The 16922-nt window shown below is 47.4% G+C and overlaps 1 protein-coding gene across 1 annotated transcript in view; it reads left to right on the forward strand.

Annotated features, from left to right (window-relative positions):
• The window catches only part of LOC132452603 (partitioning defective 3 homolog), an 83885-nt gene that overhangs the window by 41035 nt on the left and 25928 nt on the right, over positions 1–16922 (forward strand). The window contains exons 10-11 of the mRNA XM_060045289.1: positions 4565–4712; positions 16865–16922. The exon at positions 16865–16922 is cut by the window's right edge and continues 129 nt beyond it. Coding sequence (XP_059901272.1) covers positions 4565–4712; positions 16865–16922 — 206 coding nt within the window. The remainder of the gene's footprint in view (positions 1–4564; positions 4713–16864) is intronic.

Raw genomic sequence — 16922 nt, forward strand, 5'->3', positions numbered from 1 at the left:
AATAATATATTGAATCAGCCTGCTGAGTGGGCCGCACGGCACAGCTTCTCGCGGACCGGAGTGTGTGCTTCGGGGGGGGGGGGGGGGGTGGAAGCCTCAAGTGTTTATGAACGGTCCCGGCGGTGGGATCCGCCTACCTGGGTGGGTCGGGGAGCTCAGGTGGAGGGGTGTCATATGTGCGAATTGCAGGGTGATTATAGGCAATGTGCTTCAGTGCACTATGTATAAGCACGTTTTGCACATGTGCGCCGAACATCATGGTCGATGGGTCGCATGATTACCGCTAACTTGCAAAACCGCAAAGTTATCGGATATCGTTATTGTTTTCATAGGCTTAGGGTTACAGTGTGAGTCGAGCAGTGAGATTAAGTCTCGGGGATTGTTGTAAATCAATCTCGCTGTTACATTAGTCGGATTTGTGTCCAAAGTGTATTGAGTGTTCTCAAGACGCATGTTTGCTGGGTAGAGGCCTCGGTTGGAATGTATGGTCATTGGATAACCTCATAATAGGGAAATGTAGTCCGGACAAGAGTCTGTGGGTATGTAGGGTTTTCTGTGTGTGTGTGTGTGTGTGTGTGTGTGTGTGTACATGCTTATTCAATGGGTGGTGGGTTTGTAGCAATACTAGCCTCCCCTATCGTAATAACTAATTACACAGTCTTTATCCAAACACCAAAGACAAAACGTGACATCATGTTAAGGAGCGACCGTGCTTATCGCGTAACCACCCCGGCCGGGCCTATAACCCTGGTCCCCTGACGTAGGAGGGTCAAGGCGTTGATCTTTCCTTTTAACTGACTCTCTAAACCGCCGTTGCTGTCTGCAGGGCCATCTTCAAGTCCAGCTGTCCGTGCCCGTGTCAATGTGGTTGAGGTATTTGCCTTTGGGCTGTAGTACAAAATCCAATCGGATAAAAAGTATTTATATATTATATATATATATAAGTATTTTTGTGGAGGTGCTGGCTAGATTCTCACGAAGCGGCATGTTTGTGTTTCCTGAGGCAGGATGCAGCATCTTACGGGCTGCAATCACAGCGTTACGGTGAAGGTTGACTGGATTAGGGCCATGGCAACGGTCTGTGGCTCGGGGGGAAGGGGGGTTGGGGTTCGATTGCAGGAAGTGTACCAAGTAGACCTTATTGGACGTGGTTGACAGCTTATAACCCGCCCTGTCAACAACACGCTGCCTCTTCTACCTCAATAAGTTCTTAAGGTCATTGATGAACCGGTGAGGGAAAAAGTGGCACGGGTGCACACATGCTCGCACGCGCGCACACACACACACACACACACACACACACACACACACACACACACACACACACACACACACACACACACACACACACACACACACACACACACACACACACACACACACACACACACACACACACACACACACACACACACAGGCACGTGCATATGCAGGCTTAGCAAGCCTACTGGGAGCTGAAGTCTTGACCGTGCTCAGTGTGAACCACCGTGCTCTCACCTTTCCTTAAAGTCAACAGGATAATCCACTGAAAATGCCTAGATTAAGATGGATGAAGCGGCCGCTGGGGGTCGGGGGGGTGGTGGTGGTGGAGGGAGGGGGGGTGGTGCTTGTGGAGGAAGGTAGCAAGGGAGTAGTCACACCTCTGTAAAGACGAAGATAAAAGAGGAAACACTCCTGGAGAACTAAATCATCAAGAGAGATACACGCGCATGCACATATATTTATTACAAATTGCCTGAATTAAACGTTTAAAGCCCCAGGTTATATATATATATATATATATATATTTGTATATATATGGAAGCAGACGATAGCTCTTATACAATGAGCTAGTCCAGAAGCCCTGTTTAGCGCTTCAAAAGAAGTCTCCATTGCGTTCCATGTGCTGAGTTAAATGTCGGGGATGGGGCAGAAGTCAGTATTCAAGAGTCACATCTCCAGATGATAAAAACAAATGATTACCAGGAACAAAGAGAGAACGTATTAACCACGACTAGACACATTAACTGTAGGATGCCAGGGCTTCCATTTTGGCGTGCAACTCCTTTCATGTCGGCAATTTGCTGTAAGACAAGGGTAGGCCGTGTTTTAAACGTGTCTGCAGCTTTCAATTTCCCTGTCTTGCAGAGAAAGAAAAATTGGCATGTTCCGTATGGGGTACTTTTCTTATCATGGCATGTACCTTGCTTCAATGTGCTCCTGAACGCATTTTCCTTTGTGAATCGTTCTTTACTTTCGTCACATGTTCCAATGGTGTTTTCAACCAGATCACCACCTCCTTGTCTCTCTCTCTCTCTCTCTCTCTCTCTCTCTCTCTCTCTCTCTCTCTCTCTCTCTCTCTCTCTCTTGCCCGCACTGTCGCTCTCTCTCTCTTGCCCGCACTGTCGCTCTCTCGCTCTTTCTTTTTCTCTCTGCAGTGATTACAAATAAGCAAAAGGTTAGGAGACAGAGAGCGCATTGAAAAAAAAACAACTTCATTTCCAAATGAAACTGATTGAGTCTAAATCAGGTGGAGCCGTGGTTTTTATACTAACGCTGGCAGGAGCAATGGACCTGATTGTAATTGCAGTGACCCCTAGTACTTCTGATTTACATGGACACACATGCATACATCACGGACACAAACACGCACGCATGCACGCAAGCACACACACACACACACACACACACACAAACACAGGCTTACACATGCATTCACTTACTACCCATAAACATGCAAGTCAACAAAGTGCGACACACTCACTCTTGCAAGCACACACGCACGCACGCACGCACGCACGCACGCACACACGCACCCACGCACGCACGCGCACACGCACACGCACACACACACACACCACCCTAACTTCCTAACCAAACACTGGTCAGATAAGAGTCCTGCGCTCCAAACTTCATTAAAGCACTCGTTTATATTAAACAGGCGATAAATCCCCCGGGCAGGCAGCCCTGTCTCTGGGCGCCTGCTCCCAGCCCAGCAGCCCCCAGACCAAACTAGGGGGAGAGGATCACCTTCACAGCACTCAAATCACCCTATGAACATTTTCATGGTTAGTTTTATTCTCTCTCTCCTGTCCTTTATCTCCTCCACCACCTAATCATCTTCCTCCTCCTTCTCCTCTTCTTCTTTTTGCCACTTCTCCTACTCCTGTTCTTCCTCCTCCAACCTCCTCCTCCTCCTCTTCTTCTTTTTCCAACTTCTCCTACTCCTCACCCTCCTCTTCCTCGTCTTCCTCTTATTCCTCATCCTCGTCTTCCTCTTATCCCTCCTCCTCTTCCTACTCCTCCTCCTCCTCTCCCTGGGTAATTGTTGTCCTCTTTAATCTTCCTTCTCCCTCCACTTTGATGGCCATTCAAAGACCCATAAAAACAACATGATATATTTCTCTAAAAGTAAAACACGTCGCTTGCATACAAATTGCACATCAAACCATTTTACATAATTTGCAATTATATTTCTCAGCTGTTCAATATCAGGATGCCAGACATTTCCATTAAATTATGATACAACCCATTATTATTAGCAAGTGTTTATGATGGTAATGCTTTCATTTAAAAGGAACACGGTTCATTTATTTTTTTGAAAGCACTAACTTGAAAAAAAAAGCTAAACAGAACATGGCAAACATTTTCTATTTAGCAGATATTTTTTTAGTGTCCATATTTTAAATGCATAAGGCTAAGGAGAAGTGCTTATTAATTCCAAAGTGAGTCATCGAACATTGAGATTGCAGAATTACCTCCACCCAAAAACTAGCTAGCTGATTTCCTTCATTAGTCGGTACTTGTTATCAGATCCAGATGGTCAGAGATCTTATGTATCCTTCTTGGTTCGTTACTTTCAATAATAAGTTGAAAGTAAAAGTTTTTTTCAAAACAAATAATCTAAGAAAGTTGATCTTCTCATCGTTATCTACCATTACACCATCCATGTCTTGGGGGAATCATTACATGGCTCTGAGGTTCTCTTTCCTTGGGTATGTCCTATGCATCCATTTTGTAAATGGTGGGCTGGGTGACTCATGCGTACTCATGCAGAGACGTTGCCATTTATTTTGTGGTGCCTAGGCTTCAAAACATCTTCCTTTGACACACCTGCTCGTGGAGAGCGGACTTGTGGGGTCCTAGGCCGGGCCAGGCCTGCGGCATCAGCCATCGAGTGGACAGTAGGCTGGGTACTCAGCGGTGCGGCTCATCGACCGGGTGGCAAATGCCACTGGTCCATTTAGCGGCTCTCATTGTCCGAGACAGCTGTCTATAGGTGCAATGGGAAATCCATGGGTCTCAGACCACTCTACTGTAAGAGCCGTTTCACACTACTGAGCCCGAAAATACCGACACAGAGATGTAAGGCCTCGCTTCTTCCTCCTCCCCTCCCTCCAAATATCGATCGCAGCAGCTTCAGAAGACGTGTTTACTCAGAGACCCGCACAACGCGGGGGTCTGCACGCGGAAGTCCGATAAGTCAGTGTGAGAGTTTGAATAACCGTGTGTGTCTCTATTTTTTCATCTCCTTTGGAGACTCACACCTTTTAACCCCGTCCGCGGCCCTCTCCTGTCCCTCCAGGAGGCCCCTGGCAGCCCGCCGGTGCTGGAGCAGTCTCTGAGCTCGCTGTCTGACGACCGAGAGCGGTGCATCACGCACTCCCTCTACGGCACCATCGCCGGCCTGGACGACGTCTCGGCGCCGCGCGGCACCTCCCTCGGACGCATGGGTGAGCATTGGAGCATGGCTCTCCTCACATCTGTCTCTGTCTCTCTCTCTCTGTCTGCTCCTCTCTCTCTCTCGCTCTTGCTCTCGCTCTAGCTCTCGCTCTCTTTCTCTCTGTGTTTCTCCCTCTCTGTTTCTCCCACTCTCTCTCTCCCTCCCACTCTCTCTCTCCCTCTCTCCCTCTCTCTCTCTCTCTCTCTCTCTCTCTCTCTCTCTCTCTGTCTCTGTCTCTGTCTCTCTCTCTCTCTGTCGCTCTCTCTCTCTCTCTGTCTCTCTCTCTCTCGCTCTCTCTCTCTCTCTGTGTTTCTCCCTCTCTGTTTCTCCCGCTCTCTCTCCCTCTCTCTCTCCCTCTCTCTCTCTCTCTGTCTCTCTCTCTCTCGCTCTCTCTCTCTCTCTGTCTCTCTCTCTCTCTCTCGCTCTCTCTCTCTCTGTGTTTCTCCCTCTCTGTTTCTCCCGCTCTCTCTCTCTCTCTCTCTCTCTCTCTCTCTCTCTCTCTCTCTCTCTCTCTCTCTCTCTCTCTCTCTCTCTCTCTCTTGGACCTAAATACTTCCTGGAGGCCTCATGCTAGGAGCTATGATCTCTTCAGCCTGACCCCTTCACCACCTGACCTACCCCATCCCCATTCCATTGTCCCTCTAGTGTCCTACATGTCCCTGTAGAACCAACTTGGTAATGAAATTACATCTAACATCTAGCTGCAATATATATCACCATTGCCCTTTTTAATTTTCTGACATTTTGTATCACACATTAAGTCTGTGGTTATGTGATGACATCGGATAGCTACATATATATCCATTGCCCTTCAGCTCCGAGACACATTTTCACACGTTCACAAGGTACTTTATTAGACTTTATTAATCACTCATCATACTCTGTGTTATCCTCTGCCGATTATTTTTGTTCTGATCTCCGTACCCATCCGTGCTTCTACTCAATGCGTTGCCTCTGTATCCCTTCCTACCTTCCCCCTCCCATCCATTCCTCTTACTCAGACTTAATCCCTCACCCGCTCACACATTCACTCTCTTTTAATCAATTCCACCTTGCCATTTCTTTCCTATTGCCTCACCAAGTCGGACCCAGTGCCCTGAGACTCCATCCATAACCCCTTCCCAAACCACACCTACACACACACACACACACACACACACACACACACACACACACACACACACACACACACACACACACACACACACACACACACACACACACACACACACAGAGCGGGATGTCTCCACATGCCATATAGGAGGTGGTGTCAGAGGCATCTGATGACTAATTAAACTTTGGATCAATAGGGGGCTCTCTGACCTGCTTCAGTCTCACACACACACACACACACGCACACACAATGACACACGCTCACACACACATACCCACGAACGCTCACACACACACACACACACACACTTGCGTTCACACATGCTCACACACACTCACGCATACATACACACACAGTCTCTCCCTTTCTCTGCTTCCAACTTTCTCTACCCATCATGTCCCCCCCCCGCCCCCATACATCCCCCATATCCTGTGCATGCTATGTAGTCTGTTAGGAACACTTTGCCCTGTCTTCTCCTTTCAATTTTATTTCCGGGATTTGCGAGTGTCGTCTCCGCAGAACGCAGCGCGGTGGTTTCAAACGACCGCGCGCGGGGGCGCAGACGCTCCCCTGTCTGGATTGTTGTGTTTTTTTTTTTTCTTCCTTCTTGCCGGAGGGGGGAGGGGGTTGCAAAAAAACCAACGAAGTTCAATGGTGTTTCACAGAAGCAGTGTGAGAATGGAAAGCAAATGAGTGGAGCAGGAAGAGAGAGGGGAGAAAAGTTTGGAGGGAAAAGTTTGCCGAGGTGTTTTGTCTTTCTAGTGTGTCTGTGTGTGAGAGAGAGAGAGAGAGAGAGAGAGAGAGAGAGAGAGAGAGAGAGAGAGAGAGAGAGAGAGAGAGAGAGAGAGAGAGAGAGAGAGAGAGAGAGAGAGAGAGAGAGAGAGAGAGAGAGAGACTGTGCGATATACTTTCTGGCTGAGTAGGTGTGTGTTTGGGCGTGTGTTTGTGTGTGCCAGACTTCCTGTGTGTGTGTGTTAGTCTGTTTGTCACCGGTCTGTCTGTGTATGTTTCCGTGTGTTGTTGTGTGCCTGAGCTCTGCGCTCTTAGATCTCTTGACTTGGACGTGTGTCGCAGGGTGAAAGTGTCACTCAATGATATTTATTTATCTTCCCCTCGGCTCGCTCCAGTTAGCATTAGCGCTGCACCTCATTAGCGCGTGTGCATGGACGTTTGACACGCCAACGCTAAAAATATTCAAGATTATGTCTTCCCTTACATCACAGCCCTCAACCTAAAGCTAACCTATTTTCCTTCTGCTCCGGGAAAACAGATCAGGCTCTTCAAAAAGCCGTGCCTCGTATTCGCGGGGATTTTGAGCGACGGCGCGTTATTAATATTCATCTTTGAACCAGCATCACCTGTTTAAAAACCCTGCGTGTTACGTGATACTCAGACAAACCGGTCCTGCTCTCTACAGTTAAGGTACCGCCGTCTGTGTGGGTGTGTCGGTTGATTACATGGATACTGAGATGTGCCCGGCAAGGTCAGGATGGCGACATTCTCAGCTTCATGAGGCGTATGTGCAAGACCTAGATGACCCAATCATGACTGAACATATATTACATCATGGCAGTTATAGGGCCTGACACACCGTGACTCACACATTATGCCGTGTATTCGCATCACGTGTTTGCATATCTGTACCGCACACATTTCTATTAAACCCTACCTTACCAATAAGCCCCCCCCCCGATGTCAATATAGATTTGTGCACGCATCTGAAACTGTCATACCGAGCCTCTATTTACAGGGTCAATATCAATTTTTTTTTGTTAGTGTCAGGGCAGCGATTACTGTCCAAACTGTCATCTGACCTCCTGAGGCATGCCAGAGGAACACAGTCTGTCAGACTAACCCGATCAGGTTATGTCTGGCGCTCCCCCCCCCCCCCCCCCCCCAACCCTTAATCTATTACCGGGGGGGGGCGGGGTTGCGTCATCCTTAATGGTCCAGGGGACACTGAGGTAAATGGAATTGAATGGTTATGCTACAGGAGAATTAAGACCCGGCCCTGATTGTGACTTATTGCGCGTGGCAGCAAGTCAATAGTGGCTGAAATTGTAAACTCAGTGCGTCTGCCAAGCCATTATTGTTAGTGCCAGCCTCTATCTCTGATTTAAAGAAACGGAAAGAAACACGGAAAAAGGCAAATTCATGCCCCGCTCCCCCCTTACGCTGGGTTATTGATTTGCACTCGATTTGCGTTCTCGCTGCCAGCGTGTGTGACTCCCAGGTAGCAGACCGCCCCACCCCCCCCTGAACCAGCTGCCCGGAGACTGGCTCCAGGGCGGCTGGCTGGATAGGTAAGCCTGTTGCTTGGCATGATGGGTCTTAATCGCCATGGCAACAGCGCGTCTCAGTAAAGCAGCAGCGTCGGCAGAGGGGGCCGGCCGCTGTAACCTTCCGCGGTAGTGCCATGCCATTGATTGTCAGACTCATCCCACACCTTCTTAACCCCCCAGCTCCCATCCGCCCACCATCCAACCATTGATCTACTTCTGTACTGCAGAGAATCTGTCATTTGGAATTATCCATATGTGAGCGTCTGTGTGTGTGTGTGTGTGTGTGTGTGTGTGTGTGTGTGTGTGTGCGTTCTCGTGTGTGTGTGTGTGTGTGTGCTAGTCCGCGGGGCCCCTGCTCGCCGATCGTCCGGGGGTAATTCCACGGGCTGTCTGCTTCAGTAAGCCGTGTGATGCTGTCACGGTGTCAGCCATACCGCCGTCCCTCTCCCCTCTCCCTTCCTCACCCCAGACAGGCGCCCGGGCCTGGGGAGTGAATCCGCTAGCAGCGGCCAGGTGCTGGAGATACGCCGCTCCGCACGTCCGTCTGCCACACGCTCCCCGCACTGACAAGGGCTCCGTCCTGACAGCTTCTGATTTACTATTTTCCAGCTCCGTCAGTTTTTTTCTTCCTCCCTTTGGTACCCCACATCCTCGTACCCTGTGTCCTTCCTCGCGCCCTTGAGGCGGAAATAAAAAGGGGAGAGTGCGACAAGGAAGGGAGGGCGAGGGAACAGTGGGAAGGGAAGGAGGAAGGAAAGAAGTCGAGTGAAAGGAGCCACACGGGCGCACGGGGCCAGCCGCGGTCTGGTGTGATGGTTGTCAGCCCGATGGTGGTCCCAGCCTTCCCCTCCGCTCCGCCTAATTGAAAAGCACTTATCCGGGGGAGGGGGGGGGGGATCCGCACGCTGGGGCGAAAATTGAAGTCCAAAGACTGGTGCTGCTTCTTTGGGATGTGGTCGTTTCTGGACCGGCGCCCTGCAACAAAAGGAACTTTTAGTATTTCTTGTTTCAAACTCTATTCCGGGGAAAGGATGGTGATTGATCCGTGAATCATGTGGCCTGTTGAGTCGCCGCAGAAGCACACACGCACACGCGTGTTATTCAGAGGTGCACTTATTTGTGAAGTTGCGGAATTGCCAATGAGTGGACCGCAGCCTTTTTCATTGAGTGAAAGCCACCCGCCTCTCCATTTATCGCAGAAATTGAAAGTGGCTGATCTCTATTTCTATGCACAAGTCTGAAGTTGGTTTGTTTTAGATTGGTCCCTATGCAAAAGAAACCAATTTAACTATCAGCAAAAGTTCACATCTGTGGACAAAACTAGTTCAAGCCATCTCGGGAGGAAAATTAATGCAAGATGAGGGATTCAATTTAAAGTTTGATAACAAAAGTTCACCCTCCAACTGTGCCCCAGTTAAAGCCGTCTCGACACAGACAGTTTTTTTCATTCGCTCCACCAGCCGCTAGCTTTGTTTTGATATTTTGCTTCCGGCCTCGGGCTATCCGCGAATCAAACGAGCACACGCGCCGTCTCTCGATAGACGCACGGTGCGGGCGTGCAGAGCTCGTCTTGTCAGCCATCCTGCTGGGTGTTGTGCTAACTTTGAGCTGGTGTCTGAGGGAAAAGGTTGAGGTCTTTTTTGAAATGGCACGCCCAGAGAATGGCATTTAAGTCTGAATAACAGGGCGGAGTACGTTGGAGAGGTTTTCTCTCCCTCTCTCTCTCTCCGTCTCTGTGTCTCTCTCTCGTTCTCTCTTTCTCTCTCTTGTTCTCTCTCTGTCTCCCTCTTGTTCTCTCGTTCTCTCTCTCCGTCTCTCGTTCTCTCTCTGTCTCTCGTTCTGTCTCTCGTTCTCACTTGTTCTGTCTCTCTCTCGCTCTCGCTCTCTCGCTCTCGCTCTCTCGCTCTCTCTCACTCCAAGCATCAACTGTCTCATATCATTTTTATACTGTTCAGTGTTTGACCGGTTAAGCTACAGTTTTATACACCATTGTCATAGAGCGTCATGCTGTACCGTTTGATCCCATTTTAATTATTGGATCTCGTAATGTAAGAATGGATTTTCAGTGCATCTAGGCCTTTTTATATTCTCCTTCATACAGGGGTTTCGGGGAAGGGGTGGCATTTTTCATCACTTTTTCTTTATCAAACTCTACCACTATCTTTTCTCTTAGATGTGTGATCACAACAAAATAATATAAGGGTGATGTAATGTATCCACTATGCTGGTGATGCAAGGGAGAGGATTATTGTCTGCATGCTGTTAAAAACTCATTTTGAAATGATCGGAAATCTTGCCTGGTTGCAAGCATATGCAATGTTTGGAATAATGATGGGAAATTGTTACTTTATTGCCTGATTTGCCCTGTTGATTATATAGATGCGTGAAAATGAAATTGTCACTATTAGCGAGATTAGGGTTGACTCAATATTAAACAATGGTTAGCGATCAATTGTTGTGCTCTGTAGCTATTCTTGACAACGGCTATCGTTTTGGATACGGTAAAGTGGAGAAGGTGTCTAATCGCTTGCGTCATGAAAATGTAAGTGCATTTTCTAGGTGCTGTAATTCTTTCTCCACTCCAAGGTCACTGCACAGAGTTTGGAACAAAAATATTATATAATTTTAAACCCTTGCAATAAACAGTAAATGTTTAAAGTTTGATAAAAAAGTGTATTGGTGTTTCAGAAGAACGTGAGAAACGATCTGTGGTGTACATGGAACTAATTTGAATCGGCTCCATAGACATATTTAAAGTCATCTAAAGAGTAGTCGAAGGTAACACACATTGCCCGTTCAACACTACCATCGCACATGCAATCAATCCTCAGCAAAAGCATTTCTGTTCCTCAAAAGTCACAAGCGGAAGAGGGAAATAACAGACTGTCGTGGTAGCCAATCAAGTAAATGTTCCAATCCATTCCATTGATTATGGTTGTGGTGGGGGTGGATGGGGCGGGGGGTATAGGCTTTATGTAACATTCTGTGGTGCATCAGGGGAAAACAGGTCCTACGTCCCCCCAGAGAGTAGGACGTGACTATGGTTTTCACCCGCCTGTACTTAGGGTGATTACCTGCTGCCATACATGTATGGCCGGTGTATGGATCATCGGAATCCATTCCCCGGTCAGATCAATAGGCCAAAGTGTCAAACAGGGAGAAAAGGAGTGGAAACAGGAGATTGTGTGTGAGAGACGTAGAGAGAGGGAGGGACGCATTAAGAAACGGAGAGGAAACAGGAGTTTGTCAGTGAGAGAGGGAGGGACGTGCTAAGAAAGGAGACTATGAGAGGAGCTGCCAGTGCAGGGATCAGACACAGTGCATTGACAGTGGGCTGGGCAGAGATGATGAAGGGGCCGCACGATATCGAAAAAGTATGAGAGAGCGCAAGAGAGAGAGAGTGGATGGAGTAGGGCTATTAGCGCGACCTCTCACCCTTCAGTGCAGCGTTCCAGGCCTAGTGAGAGGGGAGAGAGAAAGGAGAGGAGGAGGTCGGGAGCAGAATACAGAAGGAAAGAGAGGCGGAGCGCCTGCACTCCTCAGACAGATGCAGCCAGGTGGCCCCTGAAGCCTGGGACCTCATCCGTCTCTGTCTCCCGCACGCGGCCCCGGGGTGCGATTGAGGGAGGCTAATCGGGGCCAACTTTCTCTGCCTCAATATCCCCCCTCCATAAGTGTATTCCACTGTATCCCTGTTTCTGTTGCCCACGGATTCACACACACACATACATGCATGCACATGTGCACTCACACACAGGCATGCAAAGAATATGTGTACACACGCACATGCAAGCACGCGCACACACACACACACACACACACACACATTTGCGACGGTAGTCTTCCAGGCATCGTGCACGCACATGCATTTAAAAATCCTGGCATCTCTCTAAGTGCCACATGGAGATCGACACCTGGCAGGGTCGAAGGATTTAGATTCGTTCTCTGAAGGGACAGAACAACGTATTTTGGCCATCGCCAATTAAATCAATTCAACTGTAACCCTCAGTAGCCATCAGTGAATAAATCCTGTGTTTATGTCAGTAGGTATGAGCTGTTTCAGCCCGCCGTTGACATGGATGTCGTAACACCCAGAGAAGTGTGTGGTTGCTGATTCATACGTTACAGCACAACCCATATTCTTTCGTTATTTTCTATTTGTTTGTTTGAATGAAAGGCGGCTGTGTTTATAGCATTTACTTATGTTATTTTCTATTGAGGCATTGCAACAATTTATTTGTACACTAGTGCAATTGTTCCAAACCTTGACTTTAGGTGTACCATTAAATGGTCCTTAAGACCTTTATATTTTTTCCGTTATGATTTTTTGGTATTATTGTAAATTATCGTACATTTGTACAAATGTACAATACAAAATCCCACGTACCACCTGCAGGTTGAATAGCCTTAATAGCATTGATTAGTGCCAGGTTTCCGTTTCACAACTGAAAGTGACTTTCAATCATTGCTGTCGTTAGTCTTTCTTTTTTTTGCTATCCTACAAGTATATACTATAGACTGGAATTGTTCACATTACATGAATTATTAATTAATTATTAACCGATAATTCTTCGATAACGACTAAGTATTATTGGCAACACTATCCATTAAGGGTTAATTAATTAACCTTTTATTAACAATATGACAGAATTTAGCATGAACTAAAAATGTACTTACTGTTAATTAACAGTTAACTAATGGTCTGGTAATCATGAGTGTGTTCATGTTACCATGGCCCCTGGGCTAATGCTATATAATTATGCTTATTACTGCAATGTCTAATGTTAAATAATGATTACAAGACCATTAGTCATTTTTAATGAACTAAATAACAATATTTACTGTTAATTATTATTACTCCATTAACTAATTAACTATAAAACAAATAACTTTAATTAATGGTAAACTAATATTCCCTTATGATAAAGTGTTACCGTATTATTATCTGTTCAACGCCCAACTGATTACGCAGCTTGGTTCTACAAAACTTAAAAAAACATGAAAAGTGGAATGAGTCTAAACTAATGTCATCAAGGTGTTGCTGGAGGTGTTTTTACTTTAGTCCTCTCGTTCCCTGTTTGGATGGATAATATTCAGAGCTAAGCCGATTCAAAGCACAAATAGAGACTGTTAATGAGGAAAGAAGCCTGGCTCATTATTTTATCAGGGCCTCGTTTAAGTCACTGTGTTGCCACCCCATAATGAGCAGCCATGACTTCCTTCAACCCCCCAGGCCTCACACTGTGTGTCGGCTTGAGCCTGGCCGCACACGCACGCACACCCACACCCACACACATGAAAACACACAAACACGCATGAACACACACACACTTTTTTCCACTCACACTGGCACAGAAACACACCCACACACTTTTTACACTCGCACACACATACACACCTTTTGACTCCCATACTCCATCTGCCTGGTGACAGACCCAGGGCTCGCACTGCATTCTCAATGCGACACAGGAAACCGGGCCTTCTTACCCCTGCCATTGTCTCCCCATCACTCTCACCTCCGGGGGGGGTGACTGCTTCCAACACCCCCCTTTGATTTTGAAATTGACTGCAAACTGATACACTGCAAACTTGAGAAGGACACTTTAATTCAAAGTGACTCAAAGTGATGTTAGATAAGATTCAGGTAATTAGTGAGCAGGTAGGAGTTGGACAACTTTCAAGGATAAAACCCAAAACCTTTAGGCTGGGACTGTTCACTAGACCATCTTGTCCCCCGTATATACATTAGTATATAGTATAGTAGTGTGTGTGTGTGTGTGTGTGTGTGTGTGTGTGTGTGTGTGTGTGTGTGTGTGTGTGTGTGTGTGTGTGTGTGTGTGTGTGTGTGTGTGTGTGTGTGTGTGTGTGTGTTCGTTTTTGCGCGTGCATGTGCCTTTGGCGAGTGAACATCCTCTTACCATTGTGCAGACCAGGAAGCAGCAGCATGATGTTAGCTGCTCTTCAGCAGCTGAGTGGGGCCACTCATGTCAGGGGGTCCACAGTGGGGGGCACTGTGTGCAGCCTCTCACTCTCATTAAGCGCCACCGCGCCTCTCCACTAAATGAACAGCACGCAAGTAATTCATGCAATCCCATTATAAAAGGGTCGTGACTTTATATAACCTGTAGGCAATTCTTTGCCGCGTCTGTGTGTGTGTGTCTGTGTCTGTGTCTGTTTCTGTCTGTGTGTGTGTGTGTGTGTGTGTGTTTGTGTGTTTATGCATGAGTGTTTGTATGCACCTGTGCTTTCTCATTGTGTGTTTGTGTATTTGAATGTGGGGTTATGTGTGTGATGATGTGTACTTGCTCTTTTGCCGTCGTTGGTGTTTGGTTGTGTGTGTTTGTGTGCCTATGCACCCCTGTGTGTGTGAGTGCATGTGTGTATGTGTTTGTGCTTGAACACCGGCCTGTGTGTGTGTGTGTGTGTGTGTGTGTGTGTGATTTTTAGTGTCGTTTTTCAAGGCCACAATGTTTTCCCATTCTGTTGGCGTTCACCCCTGCGCTGGTGAAACACCCTGTGTTTTTCTGATGTAACCGGGAGGTAACAGATCCACCTCTCAACCACGGCGGAGTGGGGACAGAACTCTGCAGGCGCCACCGCAGGCGCCGTGCCGTTGTCGACACGGCAGCACTCTTGCACGGCACACAGTAAAGCACCCGGGCGTTCAACACTCATCTTCTACCTGAAAACTTTAGGGACAGTGGTTTTCAAGAACAAACAGTAAAACGTTGATTGTGGATCGATAAGATAACACTAAGCCTTTGAACGTTTTGTACTGCAAATGACAAATGAACAACCAACTTAAAAAGCCAATTTTTTTTCTCCCAAAACTATTTCTTGACTCGATATGCACAATAATGAAGATGCCGCCTGTTTTGTATGCTGATGGTACTCACTGCTTAAGCAATGGCGGAACCATCCGTCTCTGTGTTGACTACCGCAGAACTCATTCCCTGTAGCGGCAAGGCTACGAAGGGGGTAGCTTACCGCAGTTAGCCGGACCATTCCATCATTACATTCCACTCCGCTGGATTACAGGGGGGAAAGGGGTGGGATTCAATTACCTGGGCTTCTCTTGTCTAGCTGCCCCAGTGAGGAATGGCCCTCATTTCAACTGTATAGCGGTGGCAGCCATTTTAACCACTGTAGATGAGGAAGCGCTGGATAGAGGGATGAGCATGCCAGAAAATATCAAAGTGAGAACAAATACAGAAGCGCTCGTCGTATGGAACCAGACGCCTCTGGGGAGGGGGAATTCACCCAAGTGTTTATAAAGGTGTTTCAAGGTTACTTTGTGTGGGATGTACTCTCAACGTGTGGATACTTTTAGTTTAACCAAACAACGCCGGAATAATTTTTTGGGGAATGGAAAGCCAATGTTTTTATAAGATTTGATGGAGAAGTACAGCTTAAGTACATTTATATATGTCTGGTAAGGTATAAACGGATGAAACGCAATCCTCCAGCGTCTTTACTCCACGAATACACATAATGAGAACCTCCCTTCCTCTGTCCTTCTGGACGTCTGGTATCCTTAACCCCTGCGACTCGGCGCAACAACACTTGGATTACGGTCCGTGATTTCAAGACACGTGACGCTTTCCATAAATCGTCTCCCGCGCTGCCAACACCCCCTCCTTCCCGTCTCCAGGGAGACCAAAACCCTGCGTGTAATCCGGAGCGCAGCCTGCTTATCCTCTGCAAAGGACGTGAACCGTGAACCTCCGTCCCCAAACCCGTGTCGGTTGCGCAGGTGCGCCTCGTGAATACCCCTGTCACGTCCACCCCGGCTGCCTCGACTTCCCCTTCCCTTATCTGACGAACGGGCCGAGATAAGGCAATTCATCACCGCGTTGATTAGCAGGGCCCCCATTCACTGCAACAATATGCATCTATCACTTGCCAGGGCCCCAGTGAAATGAAATGCCTCTTAGGTGGAGAGTTGAGTGCGCGCCAGGGTAAATATTGTTGTCTGCTGCGAGTGATTACATGCAATTGTTCCCTGAGCAGCAACATTTGCACAAAAAAAAAGGCGGTGCTGTGGGAATAATGGGAGCGAATGGACACCGTGGCAGCGAGGGTGGAGGTGGGAGGTGGTTGCGTGCGTTATTTCTCGGAAGTCTAATCGCAAGCATGTGTGCAAATTGAACTCTGGATTTTCAGAGGTTTTGCTGGGTTCTGTGCTGTGTGCTGTGTGTGTGTGTGTGTGTGTGTGTGTGTGTGTGTGTGTGTGTGTGTGTGTGTGTGTGTGTGTGTGTGTGTGTGTGTGTGTGTGTGTGCGCTAATGAGTGCTAGTTTGAGTTTGTAGGACCCTCTCTCTACATCCCCTTCCCATATCTGACCCAATCTTAAGGCCATGGAGCCCCCATTGTCGTGGACTTGCACTCGAGGTCTGTTATGAATACGGGGAGTCGGGGACCTCTGTGAATAGGATGGCCCAGGGCCGATTACTCAGTTTATCAGTCCATCCTTCTCCTTTGCTCCTTCTCTTGTTCTCGCTCTCTCGTTCTCTTGTTCTTCCCAAACACATTTTCCGTCTTTGTCCCTAGAGGCAAGAAGGTGACAGTTATCAACTTAATTGGTACAACTGTAATGAAAATTATTAATTAACAATAAAATCAAAGCTCTCGGACTGGGACATTTTTTGATTGGATGTCTGCTTCACTTACTCTCTTTCCTTCATGTAATTGTATAAATATATATATAAATATATACAGCTGAATGAATGACTAATCCCCTTTTTTCCTCCATCTCCTCGTTCCACAGCTAACTTCCAGCTCTCCCCCACTGTCAACATGCCCCAGGATGACATCGTCATGATCGA

This window comes from Gadus macrocephalus, chromosome 23, assembly GCF_031168955.1.
Source record: "Gadus macrocephalus chromosome 23, ASM3116895v1".
NCBI lineage: Eukaryota > Metazoa > Chordata > Actinopteri > Gadiformes > Gadidae > Gadus > Gadus macrocephalus.